This window comes from Rutilus rutilus, assembly GCF_951802725.1.
Source record: "Rutilus rutilus genome assembly, chromosome: 8".
In the NCBI taxonomy this organism is placed as follows: domain Eukaryota; kingdom Metazoa; phylum Chordata; class Actinopteri; order Cypriniformes; family Leuciscidae; genus Rutilus; species Rutilus rutilus.
Window position 1 is genome coordinate 20,102,831 of NC_140222.1, and position 25,896 is coordinate 20,128,726.

Sequence of the window (25,896 nt, forward strand, 5' to 3'; positions counted from 1 at the left end):
CGAGGCAGAAGAAAATTGGGTCAAGTTCACAGAAAAAGTCCTTTCTTTTAAATAGGAAGAAAACCACTGCAGGGTTTTCCCCTGGATGCCCACCATATATTCTAGACGTTTTAACAGAATATCATGGTCAATTGTATCAAACGCCGCGCTGAGATCTAACAAAACTAGGACAACAGGTGATCCTGAATCAATAGAGAGTAAGATATCGTTTGTGACCTTCAGTAGTGCAGATTCAGTACTGTGCAAACATCTGAAACCAGACTGAAATGTATCCAAAATATTAAATGTATTTAAATAGGAGTTGAGCTGGGAATAAACAGCTCTCTCCAAGATTTTAGACATGAGAGGCAGTTTGGAAATAGGTCTGTAGTTATCATGAATTGCCGGATCCAGATAAGGTTTTTTCAACAGGGGATGTATAATTGCATGTTTGAAACTGCTAGGAACAACACCACTTACTAGAGAGCTGTTGACTATCGCGGTTACATTGACACTGAGAGTCATAAACACCTCTTTGAAAAGACGTGAGCTAAGGGAATCCAGCTTATAACTTGAACACTTCAGCTTGGATACTATATCCGCTATTTGCTCTGATGTAACTGGTTCAAAGTTTGTCAAAGAGCTGGATACTGGACTAGTTTGTGTTTGATCAATCTGAGCAGGTACGATTTCTCGTTTAATTAACTTAATTTTGTGAATAAAGGAGTGTAAAAATAATTCACAATTCTCTGGTGTGGCATCTAGAGCAGTATTTTCCTTTGGATTTAAGACTGAATTTATTGTCTTGAACAAAACTTTTGGTCTATTTGCATTTTCAGTGATCACTGTAGAAAAATAATTGGCTTTTGCATCCTTTACAGCTCTCTGATAATTTGTTAAACAATCCTTTAAGATACCATAAGAGATTTGAAGCTTGTCTCGTTTCCATTTTCGCTCAGCTTTTCTGCACTCTTGCCTGAGAGCGCGAGTTACATCATTTAACCAAGGCTGAGAAACCATCTTAGCCCTCCTAAGCTTAAGTGGAGCGACATTGTCAAGTGTGAATGTACAAGACGCATTAAAAGCTTCGACCAAGGATTCTGTGTCAAGCCCAGTGGATACATCATTTGAACAATGCATTAAATAAAATTCTGAAAAAAGATTGGCAGTAGACGAGTGAATGGACCTAGATTTAAATAGAGGCTGAGCATATGTAGGGCGGGAGCACGTGGACACAGACTCTAATATTATTGAATAATGGTCAGAGATGCCAGTGTCAATAATCTCTAAGTTTAACACAGAGAAACCATACGATAATACCAGATCTAAAGTATGACCCTTATTATGAGTAGGATAAGTGACATATTGCACAAAATTTAGTGACTCAGTAAGCAAAATGAATTCATTTACCAGAGGTTTTGATGGGCAACATACATGAATGTTAAAATCCCCAAGGATGAGGAGTCTGTCGCCACGAGACACAAGTCCAGCGATGAAGTCCGAAAATTGTTGCATAAAGTCCTTGTTAAATTTTGGAGGTCTGTAGACGAGTGCGCATAAAAGAGGACCCATGAAATCGATTTTTAACATCTGTGCCTCAAAGCTGGAATATGAATCCATAGGCAGCCTTTTACATTTAAAAGAGTTTTTAAAAATAGTAGCAACACCACCACCACGTCCTGTGGTCCGTGGAGAGTTCAGAAAGTTGCAGCCCGGCGGGGTCACAGTCACGTAAAGGGGGTTTTCCTCCCCTTTACTTACTACCACTGTTTACAGTGTAGGCTACTTCCTGACGATATATTTAGTGACAAAGTAAATGTTATATTCCTTTAATTTCCTTAGACAAATTAAAACATATTGGATCGTAACAAGTTGTTTCAAGTAGCCATTCTGGCTCATTTTATGGTTTTTATGTCCTTATCCAGTGGAACAATCTTCTTGCACATTAGAAAAAATAACATTCAAAACAAGAAAAATATATCTACACTTACTGACATCTCTAATCTATTCCTAATTCAGTATAAATCAGACACCTGGAACCAGTGCACTCTCCCAAAACACATTTTAACAAACTTATTAAAAATATATGGGGAACAAGTCAAATTAAAATATATTTGTATATGTATAATACATGTTTATACATATATAATGATAATATGTATATATCTGTATGTATAGACCTACATTATCAATATTGTACAAATAATAATAGTAGGCCTAAATGTATATATTTAAATTTTTTATTAATACTTCATAGGCTACTTGAAGTAGGAGACTGTGCAGTTGATCACCTCGCCTCAGTAGCTAATGTTGACTTTACAGTGTAAATTCCTGATTTTTATCAATCTTTCATTTCTATGTTCTGCCACCTTTGCATACTGAAACAGATCTTAATCTATATAAACAATAAGATCTTTTATGTCTCTTTAAGAAACCAACATCTGTGTCACAAAGCATCGCAGACAGAGCAGAGCTGGCAACCCGGATGCCAAAACACTACTGACTTTGTGATTGGTAGATAGGTGGAGGGTGGCGCATCAGGCCAAAACACAACATGACAACATCAACATCAGTTGAGGGCTGCAACTTCACTTTTAAATGACAATATCCTGGCCGGACTACTGTTGTCAGTGATATAAGTATTTGAAATGAACATGATTTCTTAATGTCTAGTGACATATCAGGGCCATTTTATGATTAATTGAAATACATTTCTTACATATGGTTCCTTTAAGGACAATAAACCAATACGCACTTAAAATGTGAAATAAAATGTGAAATAAAGTGCGCACCGAGTGCGATTGCTGCACTAGTGCGATTCAACTGAACTAAATGAGGCAGGCGTGAAAGCACCCTTAGCTGCGAAGATTATTAAGAGTTTACCCACCACTTAAGTGTCCATATTTTTTTAGAGTGTACCCTATTGAAAAAAAAAAAAAAACCGTATAGGCCTACTTTATTGTATTTTAAATATATTTCCCTTTTCAATAGTACATCTCACATACTAACAAAATGTTTTATCTTTTAAATACATTAAAAGTAGCCTATATTAGCACCATACTTTTACCTTTTTTTTTTTACAATAGAAATTTTAACACACTTAAAAATAATTGTACTTCAGTATATTTTCTAAAAATATATTTTAGAAAAAAATACTTGAAGTGAAAATTAAATTAATTTTTTTAAAAGTGTATTTATTTGCACTTTATTAAACATATATTTTAGGTAGGCTATATTGTAACTGTGTGCTGGAAATGATGTAACAATGGATTGAAAGTACTTTCAAAATACATTATAGCATACAATAGTATTTTGTACAAAGTAAGTATAGCTAAGTATTATTTGTTTATTAATGTGCATTTGTTATTGAAGATAAAGTGTGCAATTTGTAGTATTTGGAATAAGCCAAAGGTATTACTGAGCATATACTTTTTACTCAAATATGTAATACACTTATTATGCTATATTGCTTGTATGTTTCGAAGATACTTGTAACAAATTTGTTATGTACTTGTAACACACATGAAGTAGGCCTACACTTTAATATCACTAATCAAGCATGTATTTAGTCCCTACAGGCACAGGATACTTTAACATACTAAGTAAGTAGGCTAGTTGAAGTTGTTAGCACACAAAAGTACACTAAATGCACACTAAGTTATGCTTTACTTGGCTTTCTTTCACCAGGGTACCCCCTAAGAAAACAGTATTAAACATAGCCTACACTTGCAAACATCATTAAACCTCATTGAATTTTGAACTTGGGCAGCTATAGAAAGAAAGAAAAATTCTTACACCATACCTGTGTTGAATTATTGTTCTGGTTCTGCTCACATCAAGAGGTGAAAATGAAGATGCGTGATTCACTCTTGCGCTACAGTTTATACTTCCTCAGGAAGTTTGCAATTTCCCTGTTGAGTTGGCTTACTGGAATTTTTGTGAACGCCCAACCCAGTTTAAAGGAACACTCCACCGTTGAAATATGGCTTATTCACCTTCTTTCCTACATTTAGATAGGTGGGCAAATGCATTTATGTCTCAGTGCATGGATTGTTGCTTAGCTTAGCTATCATATCCTGAGTAAAAATGATCAACAATTAGCCTACTTCTTGTGGCCTGCGTATTCACAACGAGTACAAATAGCGATGCAGATTAACAGGCGATGTCCTAGGCAGATAATGCTTAAAGGAACACACCGTTTTTTGAAGTAGTGGTGTTCCTTTAAGCATTCAATACAGTTAATTCGTGTAATGGAATTTGTGTGACTGGCAAAACCAATTTAAGCATTCAAACTCGGGACATCTTGATTTTTGTTTTTGCGTTTTTTGTTTTTTTTCATCCTTTTTTTTGTTGATGTCAGATCATGAGGTTTATAACAATTACAGGAGCACATACACGACTCTTAGTCAGATACAAAATATGCAACTATTACTAATCTCATGCCAGTTCGTAACTATTTTTAATTGTATTTTAGCAAATTGGTCCTTAAATGAATATGGGTCAAAGACGAAAAAGGGGGTTTCAGGCATCAAAAAAATAAAAGTGTTAAACTGCTTTAAATTTATTCTTTTTCACATACATTAGAATATGTCCTGTTTAACTTTATATTTTTCTGAGCAAAAAATAATTACCACCATACATTTTACTATGATTTTACTGAAGACACCGACTAAAATGTCATTCAGTGTAACAATATTTTTATGCAAAAAAATCTTATCAGACATTTTTAGAAAAACTCAAATTTGATAACATATTATAGGATTCTATTTAAAGATCACAGTGCAGCTCCCAAATAATAATTATTTGTAATTTTAAATCTTTATACTTCGCCAATATCCTTTAAACCATTAGGTTTTACCCATTTGTCAGCAAGAAGTTTTTGTAAGGAATTGAAAATCAATTAAAATCTAATAAAATTTAGTAGGAACATATTGTTTTACATATTTTAATAAGTACAGCTCAGAATAAGTATATTGTTTAATTTTTACATAAATATATCTGTTACACCGAATGACCATGGTTTGTTACTCTGAATGACATTTTGATAAAAATTTAGAAAATGTTGTCATTGTTCCCATTATTGCAATGTTTTGAATATTATTCTGTATCATTAGATTCCTGAGCAAATCACAGAAGCAGATGCTGAAAAGAATAACCATTTTATTCCACAATGCATATCATATTCATGTAAAAATTAACTGAACTGGTGGTATACTGTATAATCAGCATATCTCATTTCATTGAGAACTTGAAGGACAAACACACATAGTTCACCCAAAGATAAAATGTACCCCGTGATTTATTCACCCTCAAGCCATCCTAGGTGTATATGACATTCTTCTTTCAGACGAACACAATCGGAGTTAGGCTATATTAAAAAATGTCCTGGCTCTTCCAAGCTTTATAATGGCAGTGAATAGCCGTTTATGTTTTGAAGTCCATAAAAAAAAGCATCCATCCATCATAAAAGTGCATCTATTCATGATTAAAGTGCTCCACATGGCAGGGGGTTAATAAAGGCCTTCTGAAGTGAAGCGATGCGTTCGTGTAAGAAAAATATCCATATTTAAAACTTTATCAACTAAAATAACTAGCTTCCAGCAGACGGCCTATGCAAGTCAACTTACGCCAAAAGAGTAACACTTGACGATGTATGACGTACAGTAGATGCAGGAGTATCGTAAGTTTAAAGCCTCCGCGGTTCAAACAAACAGGGCTCGCCAACAAACTCAAACTCCTCCGACATTTCTCTTTAAAAATTCTCGTTTTAGACTCTTATTAGTGATCAGAGGTGGATAGTAACAAAGTAAATTTACTTGAGTACTGTACTTAAGTACACTTTTTGAGTATCTGTACTTTACTTGAGTATAATTTTTTCTGGAAACTTTTTACTTTAACTTCACTACATTTGAAAGACAAATATCGTACTTTTTACTCCACTACAATTCTGTCAAGGTCCTTGAGTAGAAAGTAACATCAGTCAGTGGATGATTTTGGTTGCAGGGGTTGCATTTTGGTTGGAAATGAAAGTCAGGTTGACATCAGAACTCGACTGATGTTGGTTTCTGACGTCAACCCTATTTTCATTTTCAACCACAATACAACGTCTGTCCAATGTTGGAGATCAACGTCAATCTGACATTGGATTCTGACATAAACCTGATTTTAATTTTCAACGTTGGATTTGGTTTTCTAAATGTGAATTTTGTCATTGTTTTGGAGCACACTAGATTATAGATAACAGTAAGGCTAACATATTCACACTAAAAGCCCAAAAACTTTAAATAGGGCAATATTTTAGGGAACAGCCATTTTGGTGTCCGAAACCATTGTGGACGTTATTTAGTGCACTTATTCAATCTCACATTCAATCCCACTACTGGAACTGTGTTCTAGAAATAAATTTGATATTGAAATGAGGGTAGGCAGGCATAGATATATTCAGAGGCATACGGTACTTTAAGTATTACATACAACAATGCAACAATAATAAAACAATGCATTGACATTTACTTTTTACTTTTGATACTTAAGTATTTTTCAAAACGAGTACTTCTGTACTTTTACTTAAGTAAAAATAGGTCTTTACAACTTTTACTTGTAACAGAGAAATATTTGACCAGTAGTATCTATACTTTCACTGAAGTAAGGAAGTTGTGTACTTCGTCCACCTCTGATCGTGATTTTGCTCTATCGTCTGCGCTTCCACGTTCAACATTATGTTGTGCGACAGGTCACGGTTTACTCGTCCACCGTAAATCGATGCGTAAGGCCGTCTGCCAGAAGCTAGTTATTTTAGTCGATAAAGTTTTAAATATGGATATTTTTCTTACACGAACGCATCGCTTCACTTCAGAAGGCCTTTATTAACCCCCCAGAGCGATGAGGAGCACTTCAATGATGAATAGATGCATTTTTATGATGAATTTTATGATGGATAAATGCACTTTGACTCAAATTTCACGATTTGATTCGATTTCAAATAAATCTGATATGGATTAACATCAACTGAAAACAGTATAAACTGAAAGATCGATTTACAAATCAGTATTGGTTCTTTAAAATGAGAATCGATTAAAATCGAGAAATCAATCTTTTTAACTCAGCCCTATTATTTTGACATTGCAATCCTCAATACCTTTCTCGTGTCCTTGCTAAAAGCGCTGCCCTAGCTACTGGGCCTACATTAACTTTATGGCGGTGCCTATAACTCTCTCTTTGTTTGTGGGCATCTAAAATAAATCAGTAACGCATAAAAAAAATGCATTTAAACATTAATATTTATAAAGTTTAATATTTTCTTTTAGTGCTAAACATCCCTCATTTGTCTGAAATATAAATAAAATGCTAAAAATGTTAACTAAACAGTGACACTGTCATTCAGTGTAATGGATGACACTGTGGTGTAACAGACAATTTCCATTACACCGAATGACAAAACATTACCCTGAATGACGAAACTTCTACTTAAGCTAATATTGTTAGCTAACAACTAGCTACCTATATCAAACAGTGAACTTGACCAGAAAGATTAATCATAATTATTCACAACATTTACTTGTTTTTCAAAAAATCTAACAATAAAAGTGTTTTTTTGGCATTTCACTGAATGACACATGTTTTTGTAACTCAAGTTACAACTATGAAAAGGTGAACTTATCAAATATTTAAGAGCAATAAATTTAACTTGCTGCAGCACCACACAATCTTCAGGGTGCCCATTGATGATGTCACAGACTGCTTGATGACTATTGGTTGTTTATTTAATTTCAAAATGGCTTTCTGATCCTGTTACACTGAATGACCTCTGACAAACTGCATATTCGGGACAAAAGTCCCCTAGTTATTTCAATACTTAAGGAAAAAAATAACACATAGTCCTTTTAATATAATACAGCCAACACTTATGTGAACATGCCAAGGAAGCAAATATTTTTTTTAACATGGTATTTTATAAGTTTATTTAAAAATGTAATAGTCAAATCAAAGTCCGGACCATTACGCTGAATGACAATTTTACACTTTGGAGCATTATTTAACTCATATTTTGTCATTTTATTTTCACAAAAGTTATTTGAAACATGAAAGTAGACACTTTACTTGCATTTAATATGTGTTTTTTTGTATGTAAAATCACTTTTGTAAATTTAATTTGATGCGGACACCAAAATGGTGACGTCTCGTCTTTGACCCATATACAATCTTACAGCCCGAACTCATGAAAGTGCGTATTTATACCACAAATTTAATTTCTTGTGCCATTTATACGGCAAAAAAAAATGTTTTTGGGTGCATAGCCTAATATGCACGCACTCCACACTGTACAGTGCATATCATGCACGCAAAAACTATTTTTGCCATATAAATGGCACAAGAAATAAAATTTGTGCTATAGATACATACACACTTTCATGAGACATGACTTTCATCGTGTTGAATCTTATGACCCAGTGATATTTAGGGCTGGGGTTAGATTTGATTTTTTTAGATTTTTTTCTAACACATCTTACAAATTCATACAAAATCACCACCCTGTAAAAAAGTCTGAGCGCAAGACCGTGTTTTAAACAAACAAATATAGGCAAACTTACAATGAGTTTTTTTTGTTTTCAATGATTATTGTTTTTAGTCGACCGATATTTGGCCTTTTTTAAATATCAGCATCGGCCAATATATCAAACAGCAGATACCGATATTTTAATAAATGCCAAATATATGATCAAATAGCCTATTTGGCTTTTTATTAAATATCGGCATTGGCTGATAAGTTTTTCTGTTTGGCCGAGCTAGTAAGCTAGCAGGACTTTTATTTTGACGCCACTGAGAACAGACAGCGCGTTTAACAATTCTGTCTAATAATTTACTAGATAGAACTGTTAAACAAAGAAAACTGTATGCAAAAAAGTATCAGTGTTTGATTTTATATTATTAGTAACAGAAAGGCAAAATTCTTTCTCATTTAAGCTATCTATTGTATCTAATAAACATCATTTCACAAACCTTGCAGACTTATTCAAATCCAACTGTCAGATATTCTGAAGTGCGCATTTGTAGCCTGTATGAATCTGTTACTGAGCGTGACTGTTAGTTCAGCTTCCCTGGAGACACATGATTGATGACTGAAGGTCAGCAGAAAAGGCATCGGTTAATAAAGTGAGATTAAATACATAAAGTATGTTCGTGTAATTTAATATATTTAACTATTGTAGGTTTGCATAATACTCTGAGATTGCATTTAAACTGTTTTTATTAATTTTGAGAAATACTAAATCTGTTTTTTTCTTTCTTTTGCAAATGAGATGAGTAAATGCTCACATTTATACTAAAACTACAATAACCATCATGTTTACACAGCGAACACAATGCCTGTGAACTTACAATTTCTCTCAACATGGGGACAGGAGAGCAGCCAGTCAATAAATATAAAAACAAAGTAACTTGCGTTACTTATTTGAAAAAGTAACTCCGATATTTTGTTGTAAATTTGAAAGTAATGCGTTACTTACTTGAAAAAGTAATCTGATTACATAACCCGTATTACTTGCTACATTCAGTTGCTCACTGTCATTTTCACATATGTTATATGTAAAATTAGCTACCTTGTCTTTATTTGAACGAATATGATTGCCAGTGCGCGCAAACTTACCAGATTAGGCTACTGAGTGCCCTGTTGGTTAGTGTTTACTTCCTTTTCATATTTTTTCAAACAATTTATTTGTGAAAAATACTAAAAGATTATTACAGATTCAAGAAGTTCAAAAAGAGATGTAGTTTTAATTTATTTTCAAATTATTTCATCAAAAATCCAATATCGGTCGACCACTAGTTTTTATTTTTAACTAAATGGTGAATGTCTCGTATTTACTATTGGCGCGGGTTTAAGAAAGCAATTTGAGTCAGTTTTGACTTCTACTGATTTGAGCATACTCCCAGAACCCTTTTTTTTTTTTTTTTTTACAAAGCTGTCACTGGGTATACCCTTTCAAAAGGTACACCTAAAGAGTTTAGTACCTCAAAGGTACAGATTGGTTCCAAAGGTGAACATTAGTTTTTGTGTTTTTTTTTTTTTATATTTTGTTTTTATGAGAGTGCAGTATTGAGCCAACTCCCCATAGCAGACGAGTGGATCAAGACTCAATGGCAAGCAGAAAACACAGCAACAAACGCATGGGATACTTTCCACATAGTCAAATTATGAAAAAGTGACTTATCTGATATGCAGATCACTGTTGCAGTTTACGTGATCTCATTTTCTCTTGTATTGCTTGTGTACATTCACACTCACTGGTTCCTATGACTAATGACATGGGTGTTGGATTGGGCGCTGAGAGGAATGTTGCCTAGCTGCCGTAGTGAAAACAATGTTTCGGTTATTACATTGATTATTTCTATTTATAAGCTCCTAAATTATAGAATTGCTATGGGGATTATTTGGTCATTGATGATTTACATTAGAAGGACGACCATATTTGCATGCCTTTTGATGTCAAAGTGTAAAATAAAACACTTAAACATTGTGTTTTCCAAAGCTGTTCAAAAACAAGTTGTGTGAGGTGTGCCATTTGGGACAGGAGTATTAGTTGAAACCAATTTTTTGGGTTGTTTTTGAGTTTGTTTGTTTGTTAGTTTTGGTTTTGTCTGTTGTGACCTGTTTGAGCAGCAGTGTGTCTTTCTCGATTGATAATATTTGACACAAATGTTACAGATACAGAATTCATATTAAGAGGAAAAATGTTTGTGGTCAGGCAGAAGACCAATGAGAGTTCACTGTGATATGAAGCTGTTTCTGTATGCTCCTCACAGTAACCACAATTTATAAGTGCCAAAAAACCTTTGAGACAAATTTACATATTTAAACAGTTGCTTATCTAACCTCTACCTTTGTGTCCCTTTTATTACTAATTCATTTAATAAGTCCAGCTGGGAAATTGAAGCTCGAGTCAAGTTAAAAAGAAAAAAAATTCAAGTTAAATGTTTGTTTGTTTTTGTTCACTAAAGGATTAAAAAACAATTGAATATTTTAAATGTTAAAGAAAGATTTTGCCCATTTGAATACAGTACCCATTTAGAAAGGAAATGTGAAGATGTGAATAGATAAAATGTAGATAAAGCTGTTCTGCCCCCTTGTGGTCTAGAAAAGCAATGACATAAAGTTTCACAGACAGGGTTTAGATTAAGCCACGGTTAGGCCTTAGTTTAATTGGGGGATTTCAGTAGCTTTTTTAAAAGTGCATTTAAAAAAAACAACATAATTGCATCTTGAGACCAAACAATGACACTGACTTATTTTAATATATATTAGTGATATATTAGTGCAATTTGCTTTCAGTTAAAACATGTCAAACATACATTTTAGTCTGAGACTAGACTTAAGCCTAGTCTGTGGAACCAGGGACTGTTTTCTTTATGACAATAGTTTTACCTCTAACTGTCTATTATTTGAATACGGCATTTGATTTAGTAAACTAGAATTAGGAAATAACTGCCCACTTTAATCAGGAAGTTGCTCTTGTGTGTCTGAAGAGACTCTCGGCTGGACGTCTGTCACGTTGTCTTCTCATCTGTGTGTTCTGATCCTGTTTGTCCTGAGCGGTGAGACACTCTTAACACTTTTAATCAACAAATGTGGAGATTTTATTTAAACACAAATGCAATAAAATGCATGTTTTACCTTTTAGAAGTGCATGAACTCCAGGAAATTAGATTATTTTATGTCTGTCTTCTAATAATGTATTTGTATGCGTTCTTCAGGTGTGTTTGGCACTGATACGGATGAAATGAAGTCAGTGACTGAGGGAGATTCTGTTACTCTACACACTGATTTAACTAAAGTATTGAAAATGCATCAGATACGATGGATGTTTGGACCTCGTGAGACTTGCAATGCTGAAATATACAATCAGAACATCAATATGTTTAAGAGTAATGAGACATTTGGAGACAGACTCCAGATGGACAATCAAACTGGATCTCTGACCATCAGAAACATCAGAACTGAACACACTGGACTTTATGAACTACAGATTTCTCAGATTCAGAGATCAGGATCTTCCTCAAAAGATTCAACTCTCTATGGTAAGTAAATCTCTAGTTAGAACCATTGATTTTCCAATTAACACACATTTTCTTTATATCTTGTAACATTTATTCTGGAAAATATTGATGTGTTTAAAATTATGAACATTCTTTAGAAATATCTTTTATTAGTAATTGGTAGTCCTAAAATAATATATATATATATTTTGTGTTTCCAGCTCCTCTTCCCATTCCCGTCATCACCGGTAACTCTTCAAGCTGTTCATCATCATCATCATCATCAGAGTCCAGATGTTCACTGGTGTGTTCAGTGTTGAATGTGAGTGATGTGACTTTCTCCTGGTACAAAGGAATCAGTTTATTGTCCAGCATCAGTGTGGACTTCCTTTTTGCCTTTGGTGAGATTATGACCTTTTGTGAGGTAGGTATTAAGCGCACTAATGGTTGAGTGTTTTTCTTTTTCTTCTCAGACTCGGTGTTGCAGTTTTACTGAAGCTGTGATCCGATTGGTCCTCTCTGTTCTGGTGGGCGTGGCTACTGTTGCGGTATTGGTTGATCATTTCAGATCCATGAAAGTTGAACAGAAGATGAGTAAAAACAGTCTCAGACAAGTAACAGTCAATCATCATCAGTTCCTCAATGATTAATCCTAGATTCTCCCATGTGGTCACTAGATGGCGAAGTTAAGCAACCCTCACCAATGATACACTGTGAGTCCATGCTTTGCATATCAGTATGAATTTGCATATCATATCAGTTCAATTTAAAATACTTCTATGTACATTAAAGCAATGGTTTGATTTTTTGTGCTGTATTGAGAAATGTATATTGCTAAGCCTTGTGTTGCAAATTTCTAATTCTCTATTAAAGCATATTTTCCGCCTCATTGTGGTTTTCATGAAAATACAGAATGTTGTAATTCATTTCATATAATGTTTTTAACTTTCGGTATTTTAAAAAAGTCAGTTTACATTAGCCTACAAAACGTAACATAACAAGTAGAAACGTTCAACTATCACTGCAACTCGCCTTAGAACAATTGAAGATACAGATTCAAATGCAGCTATAACCCAATCGAAACCTCCATCTATACACAAAGTAAATCTCTAGCAGATATAAAGACTGCCCATGTTTCAGTTCATGATCAATCTGACTCATAACCGTCATAATGAGGTCATCAGGCATCGGCTGAATCTTCCTGTGCTCAGCTTTGAAGAGATCGAACACACAGTAACACTCGATCTTCAGCAGCATTGGGATCTCATACAAGAGATTCAATGTTACTGTCTATGGTGAGTAATAATGCGATTGTGACTTTTTTAAACACAATTTTACTATGTATATTACTGAATCTGTAAATTAATTTCATGAAATAGTTGTTCACAGGATCCAACTCTGTCAGCTGAAAAACTGCCTTTGTCTTTCTGTATTATCCCTTTAGCTTCCCTGCCCAGCCCTGTCATTTTAAGTGACAATCTGCAAATTGCATCTTCATCTTCATCTAGTCAGAATTGTTCACTGGTGTGTTCAGTGTTGAATGTGAGTGATGTGACTCTCTCCTGGTACAAAGGAATCAGTGTATTGTCCAGCATCAGTGTGTCTGATCTCAGCATCAGTCTCTCTCTACCTCTGGAGGTGGAATATCAGGATAAAAACACTTACAGCTGTGTGATCAACAATCCCATCAGAAACCAGACCACACATCTGGACATCAGTGAACTCTGTCAGATGTTTTCAGGTCAGTCAGTGTCTGAGAAAAGTACACAAATATCTTCTATTGTTCTGATTAATTGACATCTGACTGACAGTGCTTTGGTGTTTATGCAAGTTCCACCAAGCTTGTGTTTTAGTCACTTTGTGAAGTTTTTTATGCTCATCTTCCCTTAGACCCTGATCACTGTTGTGGGTTCACTGAAGCTGTGATCCGATTGGTCATCTCAGCGGTGGTGGGTGTGGCTACTGTTGCTTTTCTGGTTTATGACATCAGATCTAGAACAGGACAGCAGAGAACAGACTTGACCATGAGTCTCTAAACAAGTAGAGACTGTCTCTCATTCTGAAATGGTTTATTTTAATATTTTCCCTGAAAATGTGAACTAAAAAAATGTTGTTGTTGTTGTTGTTGTTGTTGTTGTTTTTAAGCACAGACCATGTATATCTCACTCTTAATTTCTCACTCTCAGAAGTCAAGTATTAACTAAAGGATCAAACCAATTCTCTAAATTGCAACAACTTTTAATACAGGATTTCCCCTTCAGTTCGATTCATCCTTCTGGGTTAATCAACTAGGTACCACATCATTATGATTTAGGTTATTATTTTGGTAAATTAAACCAAATAAACAAATGAGTGCTGTTACTCAATTACTGGCCTTTTCCTTGTTTTTATGACCTGATCCATATCAGTGTCCCGCACTTCTTTGGGGCAGTCGTGGCCTAATAATTAGAGAGAAGACTTTTTATCTGAAGATTGCAGGTTTGATTCTCAATACCAGGAGGAAATGACTGAGGTTGAATGCCCTATATAACCACTGAGTGGCTGCCAAATGCTCTGTGTGTGTCCATGGTGTGCAGTGTGTGTTAACTACTCATTCCTAATAACCTGTGTGCACTAACTTGGATGGGTTAAGTGCATAGGAAAACTTGTATGGGTTACCATACTTGGCCTTTACATGTCACTTTCACTTTTCTCACTAGCCACTAGATGTCTCTCACACCCCATCAGCTTTGATGGCGAACTGTTTGCACACATGACTTCATACAAAGTACTGTACACACATTGTTAATGCCCCATATTCTTTACTAAACACAACACAGCAAATTAAGTTTGGCGTTCTTTCAGATGCTGAAGGATTACATGAGATACTTTTCATTCTCTTTTAGTTTCCGCAGATCTAGGCCTGCTGCATTGGATCACTTACACATTAAGCTACTCTACGAGGTGCCTTCATACTCATCTTTAATTCTGTCGCTAGAACTGTGTAGGCTAAATGGTCCTTAGATACTGTGGTATTGACGGTTAATTATAGCACTATAGGGTGAAGTTCTTATTTTGAAGTATTTTGGGCCCTTGATATAAAATGGTGTTGCTGTTTACTTTCAAAATGAATATTTTTCCCAGTTATTTCCAAAAAAATTTTTTTAATTTGATCTTAATTGTTCATCATAACCTTCATTATCATCAAACCCCCTACTTTTGGGCCGAAGCCAATGTTTCCCACGTTAAAATGACGAATAAACAATAAAAATGTCATACACAATTCAGTGAATTCCTGTTTGAATGGATAAACTGCTTGTGGGAAGATCTTTAAATTAGTTGTACAATGCCCCTGAATGCATTCCACCAATATAGATATATTCGTGGAATAGGCCTACATTCAGGGGCATTGTGCACCTCATATATACAGTCAAACCAAAATTTATTTTGACACCTTTAACATTTCTCACATTATGAATGAATTATCACAGTATATATACTGTATAAAAAAATGTGCGACTGTGCGTACGTGCGTGTGTGTGTGTGTGTGTGTGTGTGTGTGTGTGTGTGTGTGTGTATAGTCATAGTATAGTTCGCTACGCGAAGGGGCTATAACACTTTGTAGCCTGACACTTTCGACACCTGATTTAACTGGGAGAGCTCTGGGAATTTCCAGATAAGAGACAACACTAGAATACATGTGGTTAACAGTTGCTGATTTGAGCACAAAAGTGCACACTGTGTGTCCACAAACACTCGTGGAGCAAAAACATATGTTATTAGAGATATTAGGCCTACCCTGAATGCATGCTTCATATAGACCTACATTACATTAAACTAGATAAATGCATTCCACAAATTTCACTCATGGTGATTGCAACCTATGGGGGAAGGATATCTTAAAATTAATTTGAAATAGCATTTTTGACATTTTGACTCATTGTAACAAGAGCAGCTCCACATAAGAAAAAAAAAAAGACAAATACTATTTTTGTGGTCAGTGTAAAAATTTATTTAGAAACGTGTAAAAAAATATCTTCCACAATTATTTAAGTCATGTGCCTGAATGACCAGGCCCAATAAGGCACTATTGGCCTCCATTCCACTGCTGGCCTCCAGTACTTCTTTTTCCCCACAGTTGCAGCATTGCAAATCTCCAACCCTGCACCTTTCAAGAAGAAAACACAACAGAGCAATGGTAATGCCACATAAACAAATGACTGCAGCTATACTACAAATATTGTAGTAACTGCAAATTCATCATTCAATTAGGTTATTTTTAGGGCTGCGACAACTAATCGACAACTAAACATCCACCAGTCATGCCAAATCACAGCACTGATGGACAAAATGCACAAAAAAATAGTGGATGAAACATGTGTTTGCTGCTGTGGGAATGGTAGCCTAAGTGATCCACACTGCCCAAAATATGAGAATTCTTTATTTTAAAGGGGTCATATAATGGTACATGCACTTTTACAAGTTGATTGTACTGAAATGTCTGTTGGCAGTGCCTGTACACAACCATCCTATCATGATAAAAATCCATCCAGTGGTTTTGTTTTAATCTCTTTATATGTTTGAGCCTCTCTGAAATCAAGCCGTTCGATATTGTGACGTCATAATATCCAACGCCCCTCCCACGGTGCTGAGTGACAGCCGTGTTTCAACACTAGACCCGCCCTGAGCAAGCTATGACAGCTGTCATCATAGTAGTCCGCCATTGTTGATATGCTGGAGCAGAATGGCGTCTATGCGATTGTGGTGTTCTGTTCTTAGATGTAATAAGGAACACAGCAGTCATTTGGATGTTCCTAAATCCGAGCCGTTGAAGATGCAGTGGCTGAGTTTTGTTTTTGAAGCATGCCCAAAGGATTGACGCGGGGATTCCCTCACGGGGATTCCCCACGATCGTCTGTGCTTTCATGTTTGCTCGAATCATTTCACACCAGACAGCTTTACAAACGAGAAAAAACGGATCGGTACCAACGTGTTCCTGCTGAACCTCCAGAAGAGTTGAGTGTAATGTTTTATTAACCTTTATATTAGTATTTATATTAATCTTTGCGAAATTTGCAAACCTTGCTGCAGGCTTCACGATGAATGCATCTAAGGTTTACACTCAGGGTACATTACGGCATGTTTTCTATGTACGACGTTCTCAATATAATTCATAATCCCACGTTTATAATGAACAACGCGTGGTAATTGTGTTAGAAACGGTGTACGCACAGAACAGAGGGGCGGAGTCAGCAGAGCTCATTATCATTTAAAGACACATGCACTGAAACGGCGTGCTGAGAACAGAGCTGTTTTTGACCAGGTAAAATGAGTGTTTTCTTACAATACTAATGAGAATTTTTAATTAAAGTATATTACAAACTTTTAATTTAGACCCTAATGAATCATATTAGATTGTACAAAAAATGGCATTATATGACCCCTTTAAGCTTCAAGCTGATGCATTAGCGTTCAACATGCTTAACATGGCTTAATTGCCCTGTCGTGCGCTTTGACAGATGCGTGTGTGTCCACAGCGCAAAACGTTCATTTTACAGGTATATCCTCATCTGTAAATGTTACATGGCTTGGCCTGACAGTCTGTATTAAACTTTATAGCGCGAGAGGGACAATTAATATTCAGCACAAAAACATTAATTTAGCTGAAATATCTGCTGTTACTTGCTAAATTTAGGTTTAAAAGTTAACATGTTTACTTTTAAGCCTAAATTTCATTTTTTTTGTGAGTAATAACTGTAAGTTATTCTTTTTATATTGAAAATAACTGTAATAGCGTGCTGTTGGTTTAACTAAAAGCTAGTTGTTATTAAAATGTTTAGAAATTGATGTTTGATAATGAAAGCTAGCGCGATCTAACGGCTAATATACAAGGGAAGCTGTTCTTCCCTTTATTTTCTCCAAACATATGTTTTAAGATTATAAGGCATATCGGTTTATTTAGTTGTTTAAATGTGTAAATGGATGTTTGAATGTGAACAATATCCATGACGTTTTGTGGATTACTTTGTAATTTGTATTTTTTGTGTGTTTCTTTTAGTTTTGCAAGTAAAGTAAAGTGTGCATCACATAAGCACAAAGAAGAACGTGTGATGGAGCTTTATTTCTGTTAGCTATCTGTCAATGCTCGGTTCAAAACACCATTGCCAGGACAGAATACAGAGTACTTTAGAGTAAAGCTCCAAAAAGCTTTTGTTCAACGTATAAGAAAGCAGCAGCAAAAAAAAAATAAAAAAAAAATAATAATAATAAATAATCATATGTGAAATTTCATTTTTGGGTGAACTTTTATGACTGTGCAAGTATGTAAGCTCATATTTCATTTCTAGATGCATTTTAGTATACCTGTTAATACACTGTTTTATTTGTTTCCACAGACATATCACAGCCATGGCAGTAGGTAGTATCAGAAGTAAAAAAAGAAAATATAGGCGTTTATCTGTAATACAGAAAAAGAACAGTTATTAAAGTCAGTATGCTTGAAACTGGTCTGATCTCAATCAAAACTTAGCCAAATGTCAAGACAAAAACCTGGTTAAAATGGTTAAACAACAGGTAAATATTGTTCTGACATACTTTAATGTAAACTATACAAAACTAAATGTAGTGAGTAACATAATGGGTTACATACTTTCAAAAAGAGTCAAATGCAAGTGTTTTTGTAAAGTATGAACAAATGACTGCTTTAGTGGAATATCATTGTGTAAAATTGTCAAAATATAAATGACAAGATTAAATATAAAAATACTGAGATGTCAGACAGAGATGATATCAATGCTGCTTTAAGGGAGTCATTGTAATAAACTGTGGACTTGAGCATAATAATATGTTAATCATATATTTTCATATAACTATAAGTCAGTTTATTTGTAACATTGTACATGTAATATACTGTATATGGGATAATGTACAACAATAGTCACTTTAAAGGTGTTATAAAACCCGCTTCACACTGGAGACCTGCAAATAAAAAAGAGAAGCTCCGTAAATAAATCAGCGCTGACGTACCTGCACATGTGTGACAGAGTTGACCATTGTCCAGATGTGTGGTCTGGTGTGTGATGGTATTGTTCAGCACACAGCTGTAGGAATCATCCAGACACTGAATCTCCAGAGAGAGACTGATGCTGAGATCAGACACACTGATGCTGGACAATACACTGATTCCTTTGTACCAGGAGAGAGTCACATTGCCACAGTGTGTCACATTCAACACTGAACACACCAACACACATTTTGAATCGGTTGATCTCTCGGATGAAGGACACTGAGACTCTCTGTTGATGACAGGAATGGGCAGACGAGCTGGAAACATATGAATTAATAATTAATAAACACAAGACAGAAGTTCTGTGGATCCTTCTTCCAGCCCCTTGAGGCTTGTCACATTTATACATTTTCCAAAGGCTTTTATTCAAATTCTGTACTGAGATTGTATGAGTGTGTTTTAAACTTATAAAATGCAGTTTCATTTGTAAATCAAGTTTAAATTTGTCAGTTTGAAACTACAGTATTAAAAGCATTCAAACAGTGGCCTTGAACACTCACCATATATAATAACTCTGTATTGTATCTCTATTCTCTCTCTTTTGCTGGTAATGATCTGTAGTTTGTACAATTCAGAGTCTGTGATTCTTGTGTTTGTGATGGTGAGCGATCCAGTCTTATTGTCCATCTGCAGTCTGCCTCTGAATCTCTCATATTCTGTATATGACCTTTTTATGTCCATTTTAACAACAGGAGTGGCGGAACGTTCAGGTCCACGTGTCCATAGAATCAGACCATGTTCTGGTATTTCACTTTGTGATGAGAGAGTGACAGAATCTCCCTCTATCACTTCCAGTGTTTTCATTGCATCTGTCCCAAACACAGCTGAAACACAGAGAAAGATGGGGAAGAAGACATGTTAAGAACTTTGTGCATTTAAGTTAAGGAACCAAGGAAGGGTTAACTGACCAAAACTTTACAGTGAAACCTTTTACAAATCAGAAAAGTGAAGTTAATCATCCAGTGTTGTTTGAACTAATGGTCTTACTTTATACTCTAAAAAAAGCAATTTTCCAGTTTGAGACAACAAGAGGGTGAGTAAATGATAACAGAAATTTCAAATTTGGATGAACTGTTCCTTTGAAAGTTGAATGTATTTCACCCAAAAAAAATTCTTACTTTCATTGTCTTATTTTCACTATGTCTTATTTTCACTAAAACAATCTTTATTGTATAAAATGCTCTATTGTTATATAGCAACTGATCAATCAGAAAACAGAAAAGCATGACATCTTGAGAGAACAACAATTACAGATCAACAACTGTTTCAACCCTCATCCTGTCCTTAGGGTCTATATATGATCCCAATCGACTTTTCCATAGTTCATAAACATGGTTCCCTTCATCTCACTTGCATCGAATTGTCACTTTTCTACATGATCTATCTATACACACACACAAAAAAACTTGTCTTGATTCAGTTGTTCTAAAGGTATGTAAAAAATAAATTTCACACTTCTGGTCTTTGGGGTCAAAATGACCCCACATTGGAATGAATGGGGAATTGGGTATTTCCCTTTGTTCTTCCCCCTAGTGGAGAACTGAATTATTTGCCCAGTAGAGTTAGTGGTGTCAGGTAACCGGCTGGTGACTAATTACCATGATTAAGCGCTTTTTGCATCCTGGTTGCCTGTTCCTAGTGGAGTCGTGTGGTTCGGGGTATTTATTCTGCTCATTGTTAGATCAGGTATGTGAATGAGTGGAATATGGAATGTGATTTTATAATATTAGTGTGTAATTTAAAGCTTGTGTCCTGCAGTCACTACACAATTTGAGTGCAGCGAGAACCTGTACAGTCGTGTTAGAATCATTGTGAACGTAGTGAGTATGATCTCTTTTCTGGTGGATCGTTTCATGTTTATAAAAAGTAAATTTCACCGCTGTATGTGCGTGCAGGTCGGAAGGAACGTGCATAACAGGCTTGCTTCCAGCTCTGAGCGGTGTAAGCTTCTCTTTAATGCCAAGACGCACGGCCCCGGATTACGCTGCTGTTTTGTTTCCATTTTGTTTCTATTTTGAATGTTTTATTTTCATTAAAGGCACAATATGTATTTTTTTTGCTTTAAAAATATAAAAAATCACTATATCTATGTTATATATTTTTTAAAGTTGTGTATTTACATTATCCCGACAGTTCCAATTAACTTCTAAATCCAGAGAAATTAATATTTTAATTTGAAGACACGGACCGTGTCTTTATTTCCGTTTTGTCGCCGTCAATGCGTCAATGCCGTCATATCCGTGTTGTCTCTGGTTTCCGCTCGTGCTGCCATGGCAACCAGAGCCCTCTGATAGTAACCAAACTGACGCGGACAACTGTGTAGTTCGCAATGTCTATTTGCACGCTGTTGTTGTTTCGTTCAAACATTATGGACCATGGCAAGCAGACTTTGGATAAAAAAGGACAACTAAACCGAGAATCAATATCAGCGCTGTGTTTTCGAGATGCCGAGAGCTCCCATAGACAGTATATAAACGAGAGCTCCACGTCCGAGACTTCGACAACTCCTACATGTAGGCTACTTTATTAAACAGGTGAGCACATTTACATAAAACTAATCAATGTTATATAGTTCAACAATGATAAAATGTTAGAATATAATATGTATGTTCTAATGTTCAGCTTACTGCTTACAGCTTACTAGTCTCATACAGACAAACTAACGTTAACACATACATTTCAACACATTCAAATGCAGTTTAGAGTGATAGTGTAGTAGGCTAATGTTAGACCAAGTGAAACAGCGCTGCGTTACCTCACAAGTTTAATTTGTCTAATAAACTGACCTGTGAGTAGTAATTCTGCGTGTAGTTCGGTAGAATGAAATGTCCATATTCCTTTTATATCCGCGGGACTCGCATCGCGTTTGGAGCTGATAGCTGTCTCTTAGCAATCCCGACCTGCTTCATATCACAGTCATGATAAAAGCATCGATGTATTCAGTAATCCATATACATTATTAGATCGGCCGGCTTGACGTTGACGACAAAATCCATAATTCTTAGCAAATGTTGCGTCATCAAACTACGCCTTTGTTATTGTAAATAGGTTAGCGACCCCTAGTGGAGAAAAATCCCATACTGTACGTTTAATGTTCTTGTTTTGTGGTATTTTCTGTTATTTGTAATTAATGTAAGCCTCAGGTCTCTTGTGGTCAATGGTAAAAAAGGGTACTTTGCCCTCCTCTCTTTTTTGGGGTGTAGTGTTTAACACTTGAGTGTGAGGTTTCTCATTCCCTTTCTAGTGTGCAACACCAGTGTGAGTGGTTTGTTGTAGTGAGTGATGTTTGAGGCGGGGCAGGATTCTCTTTCCCTGTTAGTGTCTTTTGACGACCCAAGTGCTGCCCGTTGTGTCGAAATTTCTTTTCTTTATTTTAAGTACCTTTTTCTTGTCTATGTGGGTAATGTAAAAGGTAAATGTATTGAAGTTACTTAGTCACTGTCGTATGAATTATATTTTAATAAAAATTGTTTTAATTGGCAAAACTGTCTCAGTCCTCTCTGGAAGGAACGAACCTGGGGTTTAGATTTTCTGAGTACTATATCCTGGGGTGAAAGTCCCTAGGTGGCGTAGTTGGCTACAGTTAAGACTTGAGCCTTATCTTAGTTATAATCTTGCTCTCTGCCTCACCATCGTGCCACACTGGTACTAGAGCACAAATGCAATGTGTAACGAACTTGGACACACATGAACACACATGGACACACACCTCTTTATGAGGACATTCGTTGACAATGCAATCTAGCCGCTTACCCATCACAACTAAGTGCCTGACCCCTTAACCTCATAACCTTATCCCTAAAACCAAGTCTTGACCCTCAAACAGGCCTTTAAAGGGCTCTCAGAAAATGAGGACCGGACAAAATGTCCTCACTCCAATGGTCGAAAACTCAAACTGGTCCTCACAAAGATAGTTGTAAACACACAAACACACACACACACGTACGTGTGACTGCAATAGAGAGCATTTTTATAGAAATTGACAATCAATAGTTCCAGAATTAATCTAAAAATGTTCACACAGAAATGAAGGCCTGGTACTAAAGCACGAAAGTAATGTGGAATGAACATGATCACACATGCACTTGTCCTGCACACACAGATGTGTTTACTCTTCATTCTTCACTCATGTTCACTCATCTTCATCTGCTTGCCCTCTATTGACCCCAAAAGACAAGGAATCTCTCTCTCTCTCTCTCTCTCTCTCTCTCTCTCTCTCTCTCTCTCTCTCTCTCTCTCTCTCTCTCTCTCTCTCTCTCTCTCTCTCTCTCTCTCTCTCTCTCTCTCTCTCTCTCTCTCTCTCTCTCTCTCTCTCTCTCTCTCTCTCTCTCTCTCTCTCTCTCTCTCTCTCTCTCTCCTTTATTGTCAGCAAACACATTTTGAGCTACTTCCTCTTATCAACCCTGATCATTTCATAGTCTGAAGCTCTATAAGAAATGTTGAGCTACATTTTGAGCTACTTCATCTTATCAACCCTGATCATTTCATAGTCTGAAGCTCTATAAGAAATGTTGAGCTACATTTTGAGCTACTTCCTCTTATCAACCCTGATCATTTCATAGTCTGAAGCTCTATAAGAAATGTTGGTGCTACTGACTGGAGGAAGTACAAGTTTTCTTCAGTAGCCAGTCAGTCATGCCTAATGATTGTCATGGAGTCACAGCTGTACTAGTCTCAGCTTCAGATGCCAACAGACTGTTGGATAAAGGTCTGCCTTCAGCCTAAAGGACTGGTTATGTGAGAATGAAAGTGACATATTCACATTACAGTTAACTGACTGTACAAAAGAATAACCACAGCAAATGTTGAAAGATGCTGGTGAACAAGAATAATTCTGCGGACATTTAACACACAGTCACACTCTAAGATCCTGTTCAACTAAAAAAAAATTGTAATTAAGAGTTGGATGCAAAATTCTTACCTTCAACAATCAGAGGGAAAAGAAACAAACAACACAATCTGCACAGCATATTCATCAACGTTGACAACAGCCTCCACTTCAACATTCCACTCCTGTCTGTTTGTTTGCTTTACAAGTGAGGAAACTGTCCTCTCTCTGAGACACACATGCCACGGTCGTGCCACACCTCTTGCTTTTCCCGAACAATTACAGAAGCAGTCTGAGTAATGCTGTTTAAAGTGTTAATGCACTTATGAAGGTTTTCACAAATCAGGCTCAATATAAAAAGAGATTTTGAGAGATTTTGCATGGTCACAGACTCACAGGACTGATTTCAGTTTTCTAAGACTTAAAGGGATGGTTTACCCAAAAATAGAAATTCTGTCATCATTTATTCACCCTTATGTCGTTCCAAACCTGTATGAGTCTCAACACAGAATAAGATATTTTGAAGAATATTTTGAAGAAACAGTTGATGCTATTGGAAATACAATGGAAGTCAATGGGTGTTTAGCTGTTTAGTTACTGACATTCTTCAAATCTTATTGTGTGTTCAGCAGAAGAAAGAAACTTATACAGGTTTGGAACAACGTAAATGATGATATCATTTTTTCTTTCTTTGGGATGAACAAAAATATCCCTTCAAGTGACCAACCGGAGCTAAACGCGCTAATTATGAGTTGTTATAAAAAAAGGCTACCCTAACCAGTGGTTTACCAGGTTTGACCTGTCCTACAGTACCACCAGCACTGCACATTTTTTAATCAACACATGAGCTCATTAGTACAAAATGCAAGACTTGAAATGGGTGTGCCATTATATGGAAAAATACAAAATGGCCCCCAACACGACACATTTTGCGACTCCAAGACACAGATACTCCAAGACCTGCAATGGGTGTGTCAGACAAGAGACATTCAAACATGCACCAGGAACATGGTTTGGAACCCCTCCCTAATGAAAACAAAATATATTTCCATATATATGAATGATCAATATATTAAATGGTTTAACAGATTATTTGAAAATATACAAAATAATACATTGTGTTATTACTCTATATTGAATAATACATAAGGAATTGCCGCTTTTCATATATAAAAAAATATGTGACAATATATTTACCTATATAGGCTATCATAAGGTAGGTTATATAATTTTATATTCAGTAATACACTTCATCATAAATAGGTGTATATGTGGTCAGATATGATACTGCAAGTGTAATATACAGTATATTGCAGATATATTTACTCATTTAGAATAAACACACAGAGAGAAAAATATAATGTAACATAGCTCTAATGTTTTTTAATTATTTGTTTACATTATAAATGATTCATATTTTAAAGTTAGTTAACATAAGCATCAGTACATCTGCATAATATATTTCTCCTGTGCTGAGGAGTGTTCAGCCATTACTTTTAATATGTAAGGGTTAATCCCCTTCGATGTGTCCAGTGTCAGGTATTAATGGACGACGGCGAGGCGTGAACTGTTTCACGCCTCGCCGTCGTCCATTAATACCTGACAATGGACACCTCGAAGGGCATTAACCCGCTTATACCATGGTCACTTGCCAAATAACAAACATTAGTTTATATTTTAATTAGTTTTACAATCGAAATCTCCCCTGGTTATGCCTGACGGTTTCCCTTATGCCTGACGGTTTATTTAGGTGTCCTCTATCAGTTCTTAATGGACACACTGCAGCCAATCAGGACTGAGTATTCACCCAGACCATATAGTCTTAAAGGGATACTCCACTTTTTTCTGTTTATCTTTTAGGACAGCTGATAAGATAATTGGTGTGTCCCTGCCCATCCTTCAGGACTTGTACAACGCCAGAGTGAAGAAAAGGGAAGGTATCATCACAGACCCCTCTCACCCCGGAAACGTCTGTTTGTACTTCTATCTTACAGATCTCTGCTTTTTTCCC

General features: G+C 35.8%; 2 protein-coding genes and 2 long non-coding RNA genes across 6 annotated transcripts in view; 2 read left to right on the forward strand and 2 right to left on the reverse strand.

The window, feature by feature from the left end:
• Positions 1-12,298, forward strand: part of LOC311295971 — a 48,636-nt gene extending 36,338 nt beyond the window's left edge. Inside the window, exon 3 of the long non-coding RNA XR_014628445.1 lies at positions 12,234-12,298. This is a non-coding gene — a long non-coding RNA (uncharacterized lncRNA). The remainder of the gene's footprint in view (positions 1-12,233) is intronic.
• The window catches only part of LOC311295956 (CD48 antigen-like), a 58,494-nt gene that overhangs the window by 28,319 nt on the left and 4,279 nt on the right, over positions 1-25,896 (reverse strand). The window contains exon 1 of one of the 2 annotated variants that reach the window (XM_084417533.1): positions 3,782-3,876. The exons of the other annotated variant lie outside the window; for it this stretch is intronic. The gene's annotated coding sequence lies outside the window, so the exon portion shown is untranslated. Of the gene's footprint in view, positions 1-3,781; positions 3,877-25,896 lie in introns of those variants that run through there. 2 annotated transcript variants of the gene reach the window in all.
• Positions 15,163-18,221, forward strand: LOC311295973. The gene is made up of 3 exons (XR_014628447.1): positions 15,163-15,526; positions 15,703-16,444; positions 17,442-18,221. It is a non-coding gene; the product is annotated as an uncharacterized lncRNA (long non-coding RNA).
• Positions 15,985-24,070, reverse strand: LOC311295951 (uncharacterized protein). Of its 2 annotated transcripts, XM_084417518.1 has the most exons (5): positions 23,979-24,070; positions 19,558-19,881; positions 19,018-19,314; positions 18,355-18,448; positions 15,985-16,159 (listed from the first exon to the last, which is right to left on the reverse strand). In XM_084417518.1, exons 1-5 carry the CDS (start codon positions 24,061-24,063, stop codon positions 16,006-16,008), a joined length of 954 nt encoding a protein of 317 aa, XP_084273644.1. In that variant the 5' UTR covers positions 24,064-24,070; the 3' UTR covers positions 15,985-16,005. The 2 variants fall into 2 exon arrangements, with proteins under 2 accessions (XP_084273644.1, XP_084273643.1); XM_084417517.1 differs by lacking the exon at positions 15,985-16,159 and having other exon boundaries at positions 17,728-18,448.

Bases quoted from the DNA above. Each gene is read 5' to 3' on its own strand.
- LOC311295951 (XM_084417517.1), bottom strand. From the start codon at position 24,063: ATGTTGAAGTGGAGGCTGTTGTCAACGTTGATGAATATGCTGTGCAGA. The intron at 19,315-19,557 runs GTGAGTGTTCAA...ATATGTTTCCAG, and splicing joins ATACAGAGTTATTATATATG to CTCGTCTGCCCATTCCTGTC. The intron at 18,449-19,017 runs GTACGTCAGCGC...TCTGTATTACAG, and splicing joins ACTCTGTCACACATGTGCAG to ATAAACGCCTATATTTTCTT.